At 41.3% G+C, this 17,417-nt stretch overlaps 1 protein-coding gene across 1 annotated transcript; it reads left to right on the plus strand.

Annotated features, from left to right (window-relative positions):
• Window positions 1-2,398: 2,398 nt before the first annotated feature.
• On the plus strand, window positions 2,399-17,244 carry LOC144296349 (olfactory receptor 9S13-like). Its single transcript, XM_077869489.1, has 2 exons — window positions 2,399-2,611; window positions 15,733-17,244. The coding sequence occupies exon 2, from the start codon at window positions 16,175-16,177 to the stop codon at window positions 17,123-17,125; it is 951 nt and encodes a 316-aa protein (XP_077725615.1). The 5' UTR covers window positions 2,399-2,611; window positions 15,733-16,174; the 3' UTR covers window positions 17,126-17,244.
• Window positions 17,245-17,417: the final 173 nt, after the last annotated feature.

Consider the following 17,417-nt stretch of genomic DNA (forward strand, 5'->3'; position numbering starts at 1 on the left):
CTATTTGCTGATAGTGCAAATCCCCCCCTTGACAGTTTCTCAAAACTGTCTTGGAAACACTAGTGTTGCAAAATTCAACATGGTTTTAGGATCACCTCTTCAGATTCCACAATAAAAAATCACAGTGACTCACTTCACTGTGGGGAGAACTGGCATCTTTGCAATATTGAGTGTTCCGGTTTGGGGATCTGGAATCCCACCATGTTACTTAAGTCTACTTTGGTTTCTCTCTACAGTTTATGCATTCCTGGAATACAGACACTTGGTGTTGGGCATACCGTGACTTTTATATGGTACTTAATCAGATTTTGTTTGGTAAATTTGCTTATATACTTGTGATTGAGATAGTGTAATTGTAAAAAATTTCTTATAATATCCTTGTTAGAGTTTGGCATTAATATTACATGGGCCTCATAAAATAACATGGAAATTTTCCTTCTATTGTTTTGAAGATTTTGTGTAAGATTCAGTTTTGGTAGATTTGGTCATAGTAAAGGTATTTACTTTCCACTGCAAAGCCATCTAGTCCTGGAACCTTTTCCATGGAAAGATTTTACAATACATATCACATTTCTCAAGAATTATGAAACTTACAGATCTTCAACCTTGTTATTTGGGCATTTGGGTTGGGGGATATCTTTCTAGTGGTTTGCAAATTCCACAACTTTTCAAGTTTATGAAAACACTCTGTCACGATCCACTCCGATTCAAGGATCTCAGTGATAACCTCCTTTTATTCCCGACCTCAGTAATTTCTGCCTTTTCTCCTTCATCCCTCAAAAGTCTTGTTATTCGATCAGTCATCCCAAATTATCACCTTTTGTTATAACATCTCTCTGGTGTATGTCTGTTTTGTATTTAATAAATTTTCTGGGCAGCCCTGGTGGCGCAGCGGTTTAGCGCCTCCTGCAGCCCAGGGCGTGATCCTGGCGACCCTGGATCGAGTCCCACGTCAGGCTCCCTGCATGGAGCCTGCTTCTCCCTCTGCCTGTGTCTCTGCCTCTCTCTCTCCCTGTCTTTATGAATAAATAAAGTAATTAATTAAAAAAAGAAAAACAAAAGAATGAAATCTTGCCATTAAAAATTTTTTTTTCTTCTTTACTTTCTTCCCTTCCATTTTCTTGGGATTTCTTTTCTTTTTTTTTTTCTTTTTTTTTTTGGATGAAAGAACTTTCTTTTTAATAATAAATTTATTTTTATTGGTGTTCAATTTGCCAACATACAGAATAACACCCAGTGTTCATCCCGTCAAGTGCCCACCTCAGTGCCCGCCACCCACTCACCCCCATCCCCCGCCCTCCTCCCCTTCCACCACCCCTAGTTCATTTCCCAGAGTTAGGAGTCTTCCATATTCTGTCTCCCTTTCTGATATTTCCTACCCATTTCTTCTCCCTTCCCCTCTATTCCCTTTCACTATTATTTATATTACCCAAATGAATGAGACCTTGGGATTTCATTAACAATTATTTTTATAATATTTTTAGACCAATACTATTTCCTGTTTTTCTACTTTTCTTACATATGGACTTAAGCCTATAAATTTGTCTTTAAACACAGACGATAATGCATCCAAGCTACTACTTTTGTTACTCATCTTATGCGATTTCTATATTTCATAATTCTTGTTTACACCCATGGCTTACTTAGAAGTACTTTTAAAATTAAAAATACAATAGGATTTTAAAATGTTCTATTTGTGATTTACTTTTGGCCTGGTTTCATATAAATTGCACACAAATATATTTTTTACACCTTCAGTCCTTTGAAATTTGTTGAAAGCGGCAATGAATCCAGAATATAACCAATGTGTTAATATGTTCTTTATACTCTTGAAAATAATGTACATCCTCTGACTGATTGATAAAGAGGTGACATATACATGCAATGCAGTATTACTCAGCCATAAAAACCCATGAAGTCTTGCCATTTACAATAACATGGATGGATATAGAGGGTCCTATGCTAAGTGAATGAAGTCAGAGAAAATTATCATATGATCTCACTCATGTGTGGAATTTCAGAAACAAAACAAATGAACATAGGGGAAGAAAGGAAAGAAGCAAAGCAGAAAACAGACTCTGAACTACAGAGAACACACTGAGGGTAAGAGAGGGGAGGTAGGTGGGGGACGGGGGGCTCCAGGCGATGGGAATGAAGAAGTGCACCTGTCGTGATGAGCACCAGGTGCTGTATAGAAGGGCTGAATCACTATACTGTATGCCTGAAACTAATATTATACTCTCTTAACTATACTAGACTTTAAACAAAACCTTTTAGGAAAAAGAAAACAAAGAATATACATCCTGCTGTTGGGTGCCGTGCTCCATTAAGTTATGGTCACTATGCTACTGCCTAAACGTTCCGTATCCAGGTTGGCACCTTGTGTGATTGTTCTATCAGTTCCAAGGGAGGGGGTTAAAATCTCTCACATAGTTGTGGATTTGTACTTTTCTCCCATAAGTGCCCAGTTTTGTTTTGTATATCCTGAGACTCTTCTGGCAGGTGCTCACACGTTTAACACAGTTGCCCGTCTCAGGGGAACCAAATGTTTCTCATCACTGTGAAGTGTCCTCTTCTCAGCTGGTTTTTCCACTTTGAAGTCGGCTTTCTGGTTAGTATAGTAACTGTGGTGGTGTGTGGTTTTTGCTAAAATATTATTTTGCTGTGTATGTTCCCATCACCTTCATTTTCAACATTTTATGTTTGCTTTTTATATCTCTTAATATTGCATATTATTTTTAATAAGAAATTTATTTTTTATTGGTGTTCAATTCGCCAACATACAGAATAACACCCAGTGCTCATCCCACCAAGGGCCCCCCCTCAGTGCCCGTCACCCATTCACCCCCAACCCCCGCCCTCCTCTCCTTCCACCACCCCTAGTTCTTTTCCCAGAGTTAGGAGTCTTTATGTTGTCTCCCTTTCTGATATTTCCCACACATTTCTTCTCCCTTCCCTTGTATTCCCTTTCACTATTATTTATATTCCCCAAATGAATGAGAACATATAATGTTTGTCCTTCTCCGATTGCATATTTTTAAGTTTTGTTTCTTCAACCTGCCTACTAGCACACAACTTTTCATTGGAAATTTCACTTCAATCATGTTGTACACAAGACAGTTTAGTCCTTCACATAATACAGATAAATTTAGGCTTTATGTATACCATGTTCTTTAGTGCTCTTTATTTCTTTCTCCGTTTTTTTTTAACATTCATTGAAAAGTATTATTCCACCTTTATTATATTAGCTCTACGTTTTACTTCCATTTGCTCTTTTTTCTTTTGTTAGGGGTGGCAAACAGATTACAACTTACATTTTGATCTAATACAACCTACGTTAGTATAGTTATTGACTCCCTGAACAATGAGGAAACCCTTTCAACTCTACATATTTACTCCCAATTACCTGTCTTTGGTGTGGTGTACTTTACTTTCTGCATTTTCAACCTGATGTGCATTGCATAAAATCTGTATTTATTTAGGTGTATCCATATTGGGGCCCTTTTTTATAATCTTCATTCTTTATGCCATCTCTGAGCTCTCCTCACCCTCAAGGTCAGTATCCTGCTATCTAAAGGTCACGTCTGCTTTTCCTCCTGTGTGAGACAAATTCTCTTAACTTAGTTTTATTTTATTTATGTTTAGATGCATGCCTCTCTTTATTATGGCTGTTCTCAAACACACGGACATGAAACTAGAGCAGTAATGGATTACCTATCGCACCCACCAACTTCAATATTATCAACCTAGAGCCCATCATAACTAATCCCTTTAAACATTGAAGACTTTAAAGAAAGACAACTCTGATGTTACTATTATCCTTTAAACAATTAATAATGAATTCTTAATATTATAGAATTGCCATTTAGTGTTTCAATTGTCCTGATTGACTCATTTGTCCTTTCTGGTATGTTTTGGAACAGGATTCATAACATCCTTACTCCATGTTCTCATGATGCCTCTAAAACCTCTCATTCACTGGCTTCCTGTCCCTCTATTTTCATTTCAATATTACTACTCACCTTCTTTATTGAACAAACAGATGGTTTATCCTGCAAAGCTTCTCACACACGACAGATTTTGCTGACCTTGTCCCTGTAGGGTTGATTAGCGTATTCTGTTGTTCCTTTTATTTCCAGTAACTGGTAGGTCCTAGAGGCTCAGTCGGACTCATGACTGATTTTTCTGGCAGGAATATTTCATAAGTGTTGAGTGTACTTCCACTGAGAGGTCCACCTGGCTGCATCTCTTGTCCTGTAGTAACAGTAGCCATAAGTAATCTTACCTAAACTTGTTGTTTCATTATGGGTTTATCAGATGATAATATTCAAATTCTGTACTTCAATTTTCATTTATTAGTTGCAATATTCTGTAAAGGAAAAATCCCTCTAAACATTGATTTCCTCACTGTGAGGGTCACTGTGTGGCTTCCCTCTGCATCATACTCCAAAGAAGCCAATGAAGGGGTTTTTATTTTCAGTATTATAAACTCGTGAATTTTTATCCATTTGATATGCTTCAATTAAATTCTCTCAGTTTAAAATGCTGGTAAGATTTGCTTCAACGTGGATGGAACTGGGGGTATTATGCTGAGTGAAATAAGTCAATTGGAGAAGACAAACATGATATGGTCTCATTCATTTGAGGAATATAAAAAATAGTGAAAGGCAATAAAGGGTAAAGGAGAAAAAATGAGTGGGAAATATCAGAAAGGGAGACAGAACATGAGAGACTCCTAACTCTGGGAAACGAACTAGGGGTGGTAGAAAGGGAGGTGGGCGGAGGGTTGGGTGACTGGGTGACGGGCACTGAGGGGGGCACTTGATGGGAGGAGCCCTGGGTGTTCTTCTATATGTTGGCAAATTGAACACCAATAAAAAATAAATCTATACAAAAATTAAAAAATAAAATGCTGGTAAGTGTTCTTATTTCACCTTCATTGTATTCTTAAAATTTTAAATTTGGGGAATATAAAAAATAGTGAAAGGGAATAAAGGGGAAAGGAGAAAAAATAAGTGGGAAATATCAGAAAGGGAGACAGAACATGAAAGACTCCTAACTCTGGAAAACGACCTAGGGGTGGTGGAAGGGGGGAGATGGGCGGGTGGAAGGGAAGGGGAGGAGGGCGGGGGGTGAGGGTGACTGGGTGGCGGGCACTGAGGTGGGCACTTGACGGGATGAGCACTGGGTGTTATTCTGTATGTTGGCAATTTGAACACCAATAAAAAATAAATTTATTTTAAAAAATAAATAAATAAAATCTTAAATTGAGGAACAAAGCTCACATGACATTTTTTCCAGTTCAGTGTACAAATAAGCATGGTCTTTCATTTTTTATTGTATCCACAGCGTTCATCTCTCTGGTTCCAGAAGAGTTTCATCACCCAAAGAAACCCTATTCCCATCAGCACTCTCCCTTCCCTCTCCCAACCATATTTTGGCAAATACAAATGCACTTCTGTCCCTCTTCTGCATATTTTATAAAATGAATTTACAGAATATTCAGGCTTTTGTGCCAAGCTTCATTTATTTAGCATAATTTTTTCAAGGCTCATCCATGATATATCTTGTACTAGAACTTTATTTCTTTCAGGGAACTTGGGTGGTTCGGTCAGTTCAGCATCCGACTCTTGATTTGGGCTCAGCTCATGATCTCAGAGTTGTGAGTCAAGCCCCATATTGGGCTCCATGCTGGGCCTGGATTCTGCTTAAGATTCCCCCTCTCCCCTTCTCTCCCTCTGCCCCTCCTCCTGCTCACCTGTGTGCTCCCTCCCTAACCACCCCCCTCACCACACACACACACACACACACACACACAAGAACTTTATTTCTTTTGTGGATGAATATTGTTTCGCTGTATGAATATTTCACATTTTGTTTATCTCTTCACCATTTGATGGACATTCAGCTTCCATTAGCTTTTTAGCTATTACGAATATTGCTACTATGAACACTTGTGAACAGGCTTGTGTGTGAACGTATATTGTCAACTCTCCTGGGCATATCCCTACATGTGGATTAGGGTGGGTCATAGGGAAACCCTGTGTCTAACTTTTTGAGGGATGGCAAGACTACTTTCTACAGAGGCTGTGCCACTCTTATATTTGTACCTGCCGGATATGAAGGTTCTATTTTCCAAATTCTCACCAACCCTTGTTCTCCTCAGTCTTTAAAAATAATTGTAACCATTCTAACAAAGTGGAATCTCATAGGGGTTTTGTTCCACAGTTCCCTCTTGACTAACGACATTGAATAATGTCTCTTTAACTTATTGGCCAGTTGTATATATCTTTCGAGAAATGCCCATGCAAACCCTTTGCCCAGTTAAACATTTGACTGTGTTTTTGTTGCTGAGTTGGAGGAATTCTGTATATTCCATGGATATTTTATCCTTATTAGATATGTATCAATTGTCAAAAGTATTTACCTTAATATAGATTTTTGTCTTCATCGTCTTGAGAGTGTCCTTTGATGCACAAGATTTTAATTTAGAAGAAGTTCAATTGGTCTATTTTATCATATTTTAGTTTTGATTCTCCTATTTTGTAGTCTGTACTTTGATGTCATATAGGAAATTGCTGACTAATCCCAAGTCACAATAATTGATACTGATGTCTATTTCACCTCACTATATAGTTTTATAGTTTTAGCACAAGCATTTAGGTATTTGTCCATTTTTAGTTAATTTTTGTATGTGGTGTGAGGTAAAGCTCTTAATTCATTCTTTTGCATGTGGATTATACACTTTTTTCCTCAACATTTATGAAAAATACTCTTTTTTCACTGTTGGATGGTGCCCTTGGGCCCCTCGTTGAAAATCACAGGTGAGTTTATTTCTGTATTTTGATTCTATTCCATTGCTCTATGTCTATCCTCGTGCAAGCACAACACTGCTTCAAAGTCAGTTTTGAAATCAGGAAGTGTCAGTCCTCTTACTTTGGTCTCTTCATATATTTTTTCAGCCATTTAGGGTCAATTTTTGCCAAAAAAAACCCACGAAATATAAAACGGTAATTGGATTTTGATAGGATTACATTGAATCTATATGTAAACATGAGGAGTACTACATCTTGACATTAGTAAATCCTCCAGTCCATGATCATGGGATATCCTCGCATTGATGTGGGTCCTCTTCATCTTTCCACAATGATTTGTACTTTTTTGGATCTCCTAAGATGATCATGTAGTTTCTCCCCCTGAATTCCATGTCTATGGTGTATTATATGGAGTGATTTTTTTTGTATATTGGTCTACTCTCGTATTCCTGGATAACTCTCACTTGGTTATGCTGTATAATCCCTGTGAAGTTCTGCTGCATTTAGCTTTTAGTATTTTGATAAGGATTTTTGTATCTATCTTCATATGAGATATTTGTCTGTAGCCTCGTTTTCTTGCACTATCTTTGTTTCCACTTTGCATGAGAATAATACAGGCCTTATGGAATGAATTAGGAAGTGTTTTCTCCCATCTAATTTTTAGAATTTGAGGTGTACCAGTGTGTTAATTCTTGTATACTGGTAAAAGTCACCACTGAAACCATCTGTTCCTAAATTTTTCTTTGTTAGAAATGTTACGTGACTATTGACTCAATCGGTTTATTATATGTCTGCTCGGATTTTCTATTTCTCCTTGAGTCAGTTATGTTAGTCTATTTCTGGGAATTTGGTCATTCTATCTAGGTTAGCTAATGTGTTGGCATGCCATATTCCAATATGTTCTTATAATACTTTTTAATTCTATAACATCAGAAGTCATGTCTCTGTTTTTTTCTGATCTTAGAAATTTAAGTATTCTGCTTTTTGGGGGTGAATCTAGCAGACGGTTTGCCAAGTCGGTTAAACTTCTCAGAGAACTAAATGTTAGTATCATCTATATTCTGAATTATTTTACTCTAATTCTTTTACCTCTACTCTAACCTTTATTTGTTCTATTTGCTATGAGGTATTTTATTCTCTTTCTCCTTTCTTTCCTAAGATGGAAAGTTAAATTATTGATTTGAGATGTTTATTTTTAAAGTTGGTGTTTATAGCTATAAATTTTTTTTTAGGGTCTTTGTCTGGTTTTGGAATTAAGGTGATGCTGGCCTCATAGAACGAATTTGGAAGTACTCCATCTCTTTCTATCTGTCCAAACAGCTTTAGTAGAATAGGTATGATTTCTTCTTTAAATGTTTGATAGAATTCCCCTGGGAAGCCATCTGACCCTGGACTCTTGTGTCTTGGGAGGTTTTTGATGACTGCTTCAATTTCCTCCCTGGTTATTGGCCTGTTCAGGTTTTCTATTTCTTCCTGTTCCAGTTTTGGTAGTTTGTGGCTTTCCAGGATGCATCCATTTCTTCTAGATTGCCTAATTTATTGGCGTATAGCTGTTCATAATATGTTTTTAAAATCGTTTGTATTTCCTTGGTGTTGGTAGTGATCTCTCCTTTCTCATTCATGATTTTATTAATTTGAGTCTTCTCTCTCTTCTTTTTAATAAGGCTGGCTAATGGTTTATCTATGTTATTAATTCTTTCAAAGAACCAACTCCTGGTTCTGTTAATCTGTTCCACAGTTCTTCTGGTCTTGATTTCATTGAGTTCTGCTCAAATTTTAATTAACTCTCTTCTTCTGCTGAGCGTGGGGTCCATCTGCTGTTTTTTCTCTAGCTCCTTTATGTGTAAGGTTAGCTTTTGTATTTGAGTTCTTTCCAGTTTTTGAATGGATGCTTGTATTGCGATATATTTCCCCCTCAGGACTGCTTTTGCTGCATCCCAAAGGTTTTGAACAGTTGTGTCTTCATTCTCATTAGTTTCCATGAATCTTTTTAATTCTTCCTTAATTTCCTGATTGACCCTTTCATCTTTTAGCAGGATGGTCCTTAACCTCCACGTGTTTGAGGTCCTTCCAAGCTTCGTGTTGTGATTTAGTTCTAATTTCAAGGCATTATGGTCTGAGAATATGAGGGAATGATCCCAATCTTTTGGTATCGGTTCAGACCCGATTTGTGACCCAGTATGTGGTCTATTCTGGAGAAAGTCCCATGTGCACTTGAGAAAAATGTGTATTCAGTTGAGTTTGGATGTAAAGTTCTGTAGATATCTGTGAAATCCATCTGGTCCAGTGTATCATTTAAAGCTCTCGTTTCTTTGGAGATGTTGTGCTTAGAAGACCTATTGAGGGTAGAAAGAGCTAGATTGAAGTCACCAAGTATAAGTGTATTATTATCTAAGTATTTCTTCACTTTGGTTATTAATTGGTTTAAATATTTGGCAGCTCCCACATTCGGGGCATATATATTGAGGATTGTTAAGTCCTCTTGTTGGATAGATCCTTTAAGTATGATATAGTGTCCCTCTTCATCTCTCTCTACAGTCTTTGGGGTAAATTTTAGTTTATCTGATATAAGGATGGCTACCCCTGCTTTCTTTTGAGGACCATTTGAAGGGTAAATGGTTCTCCAACCTTTTATTTTCAGGTTGTAGGTGTCCTTCTGTCTAAAATGAGTCTCTTGTAGACAGCAAATAGATGGGTCCTGCTTTTTTATCCAGTCTGAAACCCTGCGCCTTTTGATGGGGTCATTAAGCCCGTTCATGTTCAGAGTTACTATTGACAGATATGAGTTTAGTGTCATCATGATATCTATTCAGTCCTTGTTTTTATGGATTGTTCCACTGACCTTCTTCTTAAAGGGGAATTTTAAGAGTCCCCCTTAAAATTTCTTGCAGAGCTGGTTTGGAGGTCACATATTCTTTCAGTTTCTGCCTGACTTGGAAGCTCTTTATCTCTCCTTCCATTTTGAATGAGAGCCTTGCTGGATACAGTATTCTTGGCTGCATGTTCTTCTCATTTAGGACCCTGGATATATCCTGCCAGCCCTTTCTGGCCTGCCAGGTCTCTGTGGAGAGGTCTGCTGTTACCCTAATACTCTTCCCCATAAAAGTCAGGGATTTCTTGTCTCTTGCTGCTTTAAGGATCTTCTCTTTATCTTTGGAATTTGCAAGCTTCACTATTAAATGTCGAGGTGTTGAACGGTTTTTATTGATTTTAGGGGGGGATCTCTCTATTTCCTGGATCTGAATGCCTGTTTCCCTTCCCAGATTAGGAAAGTTTTCAGCTAGGATTTGTTCAAATACATATTCTGGACCTCTGTCCCTTTCGGCGCCCTTGGGAACCCCAATTAAACATAGGTTTTTCTTCCTCAAGCTGTCGTTTATTTCCCTTAATCTGTCTTCATGGTCTTTTAATTGTCTGTCTCTTTTTTTCTCAGTTTCCCTCTTTGTCATCAACTTGTCTTCTATGTCACTCACTCGTTCTCCCACCTCGTTAACCCTCGTCGTTAGGACTTCTAGTTTGGATTGCATCTCATTCAATTGATTTTTAATTTCTGCCTGATTGGATCTAAATTCTGCAGTCATGAAGTCTCTTGAGTCCTTTATGCTTTTTTCTAGAGCCACCAGTAGCTTTATAATAGTGCTTCTGAATTGGCTTTCTGACATTGAATTGTAATCCAGATTTTGTAACTCTGTGGGAGAGAGGACTGTTTCTGATTCTTTCTTTTGAGGTGAGGTTTTCCTTCTAGTCATTTTGTTCAGTGCAGAGTGGCCAAAAACAAGTTGTATTGGGAAAAGGAGAAAAAGAGAGAGAGAGAAGGAAAGAAAAAAAAAGAAAAAAGAAAAAAGGTAGAAAAAAGGAAAAAAGAAGAAAAAGAGAAAAAGAAAGAAAGGTGAAAAAAGGGGTGGGGGAAGGAATCAGAAATCAAAAAGAAGAAAAAAAACAAGAAAAGAAAAAAACACGGGGGAGTATCTTCTGATTCTGTATACTTTAAGTCCCTTGACTTCCCCTGGAACTTGTCCGTCTAGCTGGTCTTCTGGGGGAGGGGCCTGCTGTGCTCATTTTCAGGTGTTAGCACTTGGGGGAGCTGCTCAGCCCCCTGCCTGGTGCAGGGCTCAGTGGGGGCTGTTCACCCCGTGAGGCCCCAGGAGGAATAACCGCAGTGGCGGGGCCAGCTCTGCAGCCCTGGAGTCAGCCCCCGCAGTAGCTCTGGAGCTCTCCGTCTGCAGGGCCTGGAGGCTCCGGGGCGGGGCCGCTGATCTGCTCAGCTCGGGGCAGGAGCGTCCTTGCTGTCCTGGTCCCTCCTGGCCTCTGCCTGTCCCGGGGGAGGCCGGATCCTGGGCTGTGTCCCAGCGCCCTGTGCTCCCGGGCCTGCGCTGTTGGAATCACGCTCCCACCCCGCAGCCCCCTCCGCGGAGCCGCCCCCGAGCCCCTCCGAGCTGCTCTGGGTCCCGCCGTGCGCGCTGCAGCCCTTAGGGAGCTCGGCGCACTCCCCCGGGGCGCAGGTGTCTGTTAGTGTCCCCGGGAGCCCGAGGGCATCCCCGCCCTCCTGGGTCCTGCTCCATCTCCCTGCGAGCCCCTTTCCGCCCAGAAAGGTTGGTGCAGCTCCTGCTTCTCCGGGACGGGGCTCTCCTGTCCTGGGGACACTCGACCCGGCCTCAGCCCGGCTCCTCGCGGGGCCCCTCCCCCTTGGAGGCCTTTTGTTTATTTCTTTTTCCCCTGTCTTCCTACCTTGATAGAAGCGGGAACTCTTCTCACTGTAGCATTTCAGCTGTTCTGTCTTTAAATCTCAGGCTGAATTCGTAGATTTTCAGGATGATTTGAAAGTTATCTAGGTAATTTGGTGGGGACAGGTGATTTGGGGACCCTACTCTTCTGCCATCTTGCACCTCCTCCTTTTTTTTATATTTTTTATTGGAGTTCTATTTGCCAACATATAGCATAACACCCAGTGCTCATCCCGTCAGATGCCCCCCTCAGTGCCCGTCACCCAATCACCCTTCCCCCCACTCACCTCCCTTTCCACCACCCTTTGTTCGTTTCCCAGAACCAGGAGCCTCCATGTTCTGTCACCTTCTTGGATATTTCCCATTCAGTTCCCCTCCTTTCCCTTTAATCCCATTCACAATTTTTATATTCCCCATATGAGTGAGACCATATGATGATTGTCCTTCTCCGACTGACTGACTTCACTCAGCATAATACCCTCCAGTTCCATCCACGTCGAAGCAAATGGTGGGTATTTGTCATTTCTAGTGGCTGAGGAATATCCCATTGTATACAGAGACCACAGCTTCTTTATCCATTCATCTTTCGATGGACACCGAGGCTCCTTCCACAGTTTGGCTACTGTGGACATTGCTGCTAGAATCATCAGGGTGCAGGTGTCCCGGCATTTCACTGCATCTGTATCTTTGGGGTAAATCCCCAGCAGTGCAATTGCTGGGTCGTAGGGCAGGTCTATTTTTCACTCTTTGAGGAACCTCCACACAGTTTTCAGAGTGGCTGCACCAGGTCACATTCCCATCACAGTGCAAGAGGGTTCCTCTTTCTCCACATCCTCTCCAACATCTGTTGTTTCCCATCTTGTTCATTTTCACCATTCTCACTGGTGTGAGGTGGGATCTTCTGGTGGTTTTGATTTGTATTTCCCTGATGGCCAGTGATGCGGAGCATTTCCTCATGTGCTTGTTGGCCATGTCTATGTCTTCCTCTGTGAGATTTCTCTTCATGTCTTTTGCCCATTTTATGATTGGACTGTTCGTTTCTTTGCTGTTGAGTTTAATAAGTTCTTTATAGATCTTGGAAACTAGCCCTTGATCTGATAGGTAATTTGCAAATATCTTCTCCCATTCTGTAGGTTGTCTTTGAGTTTTGTTGACTGTTTCTTTGGTGTGCAGAAGCTTCTTATCTTGATGAAGTCCCAATAGTTCATTTTTGCTTTTGTTTCTCTTGCCTTCATAGATAGATCTTGCAAGAAGTTACTGTGGCCAACTTCAAAAAGGGTGTTGCCTGTGTTCTCCCCTAGGATTTTGATGGATTCTTGTCTCACGTTTAGATCTTTCATCCATTTTGAGTTTATCTTTGTCTGGTGTCAGACAATGATCTCGTTTCGTTCTGCTACACATGGCTGTCCAATTTTCCCAGCACCATTTATTGAAGAGACTGTCCTTTTTCCACTGGATAGTCTTTCCTGCTTTGTTGAATATTAGTCGACCATAGAGTTGAGGGCCCATTTCTGGGTTCTCTATTCTGTTCCATTGATGTATGTGTCTCTTTTTGTGCCAGCACCACACTGTCTTGATGATCACAGCTTTGTAGTACAACTTGAAACTTGGCATTGTGATGCCACCGGCTCTGGTTTTCTTTTTCAATATCCCCCTGGCTATTTGGGGTCTTTTCTGACTCCACACAAATCTTAAGATTATTTTTTCCAACTCCCTAATGAAAGTCCATGGGATATTTTTATTTTTATTTTTTTTAAATTTTTATTTATTTATGATAGTCACACAGAGAGAGAGAGACAGAGAGAGGCAGAGACACAGGCAGAGGGAGAAGCAGGCTCCATGCACCGGGAGCCTGACGTGGGATTCGATCCCGGGTCTCCAGGATCGCGCCCTGGGCCAAAGGCAGGCGCTAAACCGCTGCGCCACCCAGGGATCCCCATGGGATATTTTTAAAAGATTTTATTTATTTATTCATAAGAGAAAGAGAGAGAGAGAGAGAGGGAAAAGCAGGCTCCATGCAGGGAGCCCAACGTGGGACTCAATCCCCTGTCTCCAGGATCATGCCCTAAGCTGATCTAAGGCGGTGCTAAACCACTGAGCCACCGGTGCTGCCCCCAAGTCCATGGGATTTTGATAGGGATTGCATTGAATGTGTAAATTGCCCTGGGTAGCAGAGACATTTTCACAATATTAATTCTTCCAATCTGTGAGGATGGAATATTTTTCCATCTCTTTGTGACTTCCTCAATTTCTTTCACAAGTGTTCTGTATTTTTAGGGTATGGATCCTTTACTTCTTTGGTTGGTTTATTCCTAGGTATCTTATGCTTTTGGATACAATTGTAAATGGATTGACTCCTTAATTGTTACAGCTACATTCACTTTGAGTTCTGAAGGATATGTTTGGCTAGATGCAGAATAATAGTTGATAATTATTTTCTTTGAAGAAAGGAAAATATATTTCCTTGGCTTCCATTATTTTTAATCTGGTAAGACAATTGTCAGTCTTATTTCTAACTTTAAACATTGAAATGACTATGTCTTCTTTTTTGTCTTTTTTGTAAAGAAAGGTTTTATTATTTATTTTAGAGGAGGGGCACTGGGAAAGGGAGCGAGGGTCTCAAACAGATTCTGTGCTGAATGTGAGCCTGCCATGGTAACCAATCTCACAACTCTGAGATCACAACCTGAGCAGAAGCCAGGAATCAGAGTCCTAACCGACTGTTCCACTTAGGTGCCCCTGAAGTGATTGTTTTCTTTCTCAGAATGCTTTTATACTTTTCTCTTTATTTTGACTCTAAATATTTTTACTATGATATGTCCAAGTGTGGCGTTCATTGTATAAATGCTGCTTTGATTTTGTAGGTTACCCAATCCAGTCTGACTGGTGTCCCTATAAGGAGATACATATAGAGGGAGGCCATGTGGGGGCCCCGGGTGGCGGGGATAGCCTCCTCAAGCCAAGGAGACAGGCCCTGGAGAAACCCGCTGGTACCCTGGTCTCGGGCGTCCCTGCTTCCAGAAGTGCAAGGAAACGAGCCCGGTGTGGTGCATTGTGGCCACTAGCTCCCCAGAGGCTCTTTCATTTCCCGTGCGACAGAGGGCTCCTAGAGCTCTCCTGAGCCGCCGGGGAGGGGGCAGCGGGGCCGGGGACTCACAGTCGCTGCACAGAGGACCCCGCGTTGGGGCTTCTCCACCTCGCGGCTCACGGGGCCGTCTGGGTCGCTCCGAGAAGCAGCGTGCAGGGCCTGGGGCCCACCCTTGACCGAGCTGGTGGGGGGTGCACCCTGGGCTTCAGGCTTTTACAAGCTCCCAGGGGGACGCGGACGAGCCACCGGGGAGGAGCGTGTTGTGCATCAGCCCCCAGGTCCCTCCGTCAAGGACCCACTGTCACTGGGGTGATTTTGTAGGTTAATGAATCTGTAGAATAATATCTTTCATTGTTTTGAGATAACACCTGGCCATTAACTCTTCAAGCACTGATTCAGCATATTAATCTCTTTAATCTTTTTACGGAATTCATAATATGTATATCTCTATGTTGTTGATCTCTAACACTCATTTCTGATTTTTTCTGTTCTTTTGTCTCTCAATACTTCACTCTGAGTATTTTCCACTGATCCGTATTCTAGTTCACTAATTTTCTTCTTAGCTAATCTTTAAAATTCATTCATTGAGTTCCTAATTTTAGCCATTGTACTTCTAAACTGTTACATATTATTCTTTATTGCTTGCAAATTTCAAATAAGATTGTAACTCTCAACTTTCATTCTTTTTTAAAAAAAATTATTCATGAGAGATACAGAGACAGAAACACACACACACAGAGAGAGAGAGAGAGAGGCAGAGACACAGGCATAGGGAGAAGCAGGTTCCATGCAGGAAACCCAACGTGGGACTCGATCCCGGGACTCCAGGATCACGCCCTGGGGCAAAGGCAGGCCCTAACCACTGAGCCACCCAGGCATCGCTCATCTTTCATTCTTTAAAATAATAACTTTATATAAAATTTACATATGTGTTACACCAAAATCGGAAACCTCTTGGGGTTTCTCTATGGTCAGGTAATTTTAATTTTTATTACAGGAATTCAATTTTTTAATTCTGTCTGGCAGTAGTTACAAAAACTTTTAGAGAAAACATCTGCAGTCTAGGATAACATGTCTTCAACTTGATATATGTTTATTTTTGCAGGGTTTTAGAGCATAGCATTCAGATCGTGTCTTAATATACTATCAGTGATTGAAATGGTCAGAAGCTCAGCTGCATACTTACTCCTGATTTAACTCACTCCCATGGTGCATCCTGGCTGCTCCAGTAGTAACCAATCATTATCACATTAGCTCTGGAAGACAGGGAAAATCTCACTGCTGAACCACCTGGCTATCAGATTCCTCTTCACAATTGGCTTAGGAATGAAGGGAAGAAGAAATCTTCAGTATTGAAATCCTTGGACCTATGCGTCTATCTTGAATTTTGTTTATTAATTCTTTGCTAAACCATTAACTCCATTATATCTTCAACTAGATTTTTTGTTGTTGTTTATCTGTTCTAAATAGTCTTCAGCAGGAGTTTAGCTTGACCCACTTATTTTGCCAACAAGGAGGGGTAATTCCCGTCGGGAGGACTGAGGCTCATGCCATTGCACAATAATGGAAACCTCTCCAAGGTCTACTTTCAAGATTTTGTGCTGGAGGGATTTGCAGGTGGCCTTAGGACCCAGGCCCTGCTCTTTGCTGTGTTCCTCGCCCTGTACATGGTGACTGTGCTGGGTAACCTCCTCATGATCATCGTTATCACCCTGGATGCCCGCCTGCACTCCCCAATGTACTTCTTTCTCAAGAACCTCTCCTTTGTGGACTTGTGCTACTCATCTGTCATTGCCCCAAATGCACTGGCCAACTTCTTCTCCTCGTCCAAGGTCATCACCTTTGCAGGATGTGCCACCCAGTTTTTCTTTTTCTCCTTGCTGGCCACAACTGAAGGCTTCCTCCTGGGTGTCATGGCCTATGACCGCTTCATGGCCATCTGTAACCCCTTGCGTTACCCCATCACCATGTGCCAGTCTGCCTGCACTCGCCTGCTGCTGGGTGCCTACTGTGGAGGCTGCTTCAACTCTGTTGTGCAGACCAGCTTCACATTCCACCTCCCATTCTGCAGCTCCAACCGCATCAACCATTTCTTCTGTGATGTGCCCCCTCTGCTCCAGATCGCCTGTGGCAACACGGCCATCAATGAACTTCTCTTGTTTGGCATCTGTGGGCTCATCATAGTGGCTGTGACGATTGTGATCCTCATCTCCTATGGCTACATTACAGTGACCATCCTGAGGATGCGCTCAGGAACTGGGAGACGCAAGATCTTCTCCACCTGTGGCTCCCACATGACTGCAGTGACTCTCTTTTTTGGGACTCTCTTTGTCATGTATGCCCAGCCAGGAGCAATTGAGTCCATGGAGCAGGGCAAGGTGGTCTCTGTCTTCTACACGCTGGTCATCCCAATGCTCAATCCCCTCATCTACAGTCTACGAAACAAGGATGTGAAGGAGGCCCTGCGGAGGCTGGGCCAGAAGCACACGACCATGTGAAGGATGTGCTGAAGGGAGTCAATGTGTCCTGCAACCTTGATGGAGGGTATGGAGATTGCCACAGGTGGGGTGATGAAGTTATTATGTAACAGACATAAACTGCTGTCATAAAAGAATAAGCTTTAGAGATGTGCTGTACCCTGTAACTACAACCAACATGATTACTGTGTTCTGAAAAAATGTATTAAATGGTAGTTCCTAGGTCAAGTGCTCTCTTCTGAATAAAATTGTTAAAAATGAGTCTTCCATATAGGAAAGAAATTAATGGTTGCTGCAGTGGAGGGTATAGGGA

This window comes from Canis aureus, chromosome 24, assembly GCF_053574225.1.
Source record: "Canis aureus isolate CA01 chromosome 24, VMU_Caureus_v.1.0, whole genome shotgun sequence".
Taxonomy (NCBI): Eukaryota; Metazoa; Chordata; class Mammalia; order Carnivora; family Canidae; genus Canis; species Canis aureus.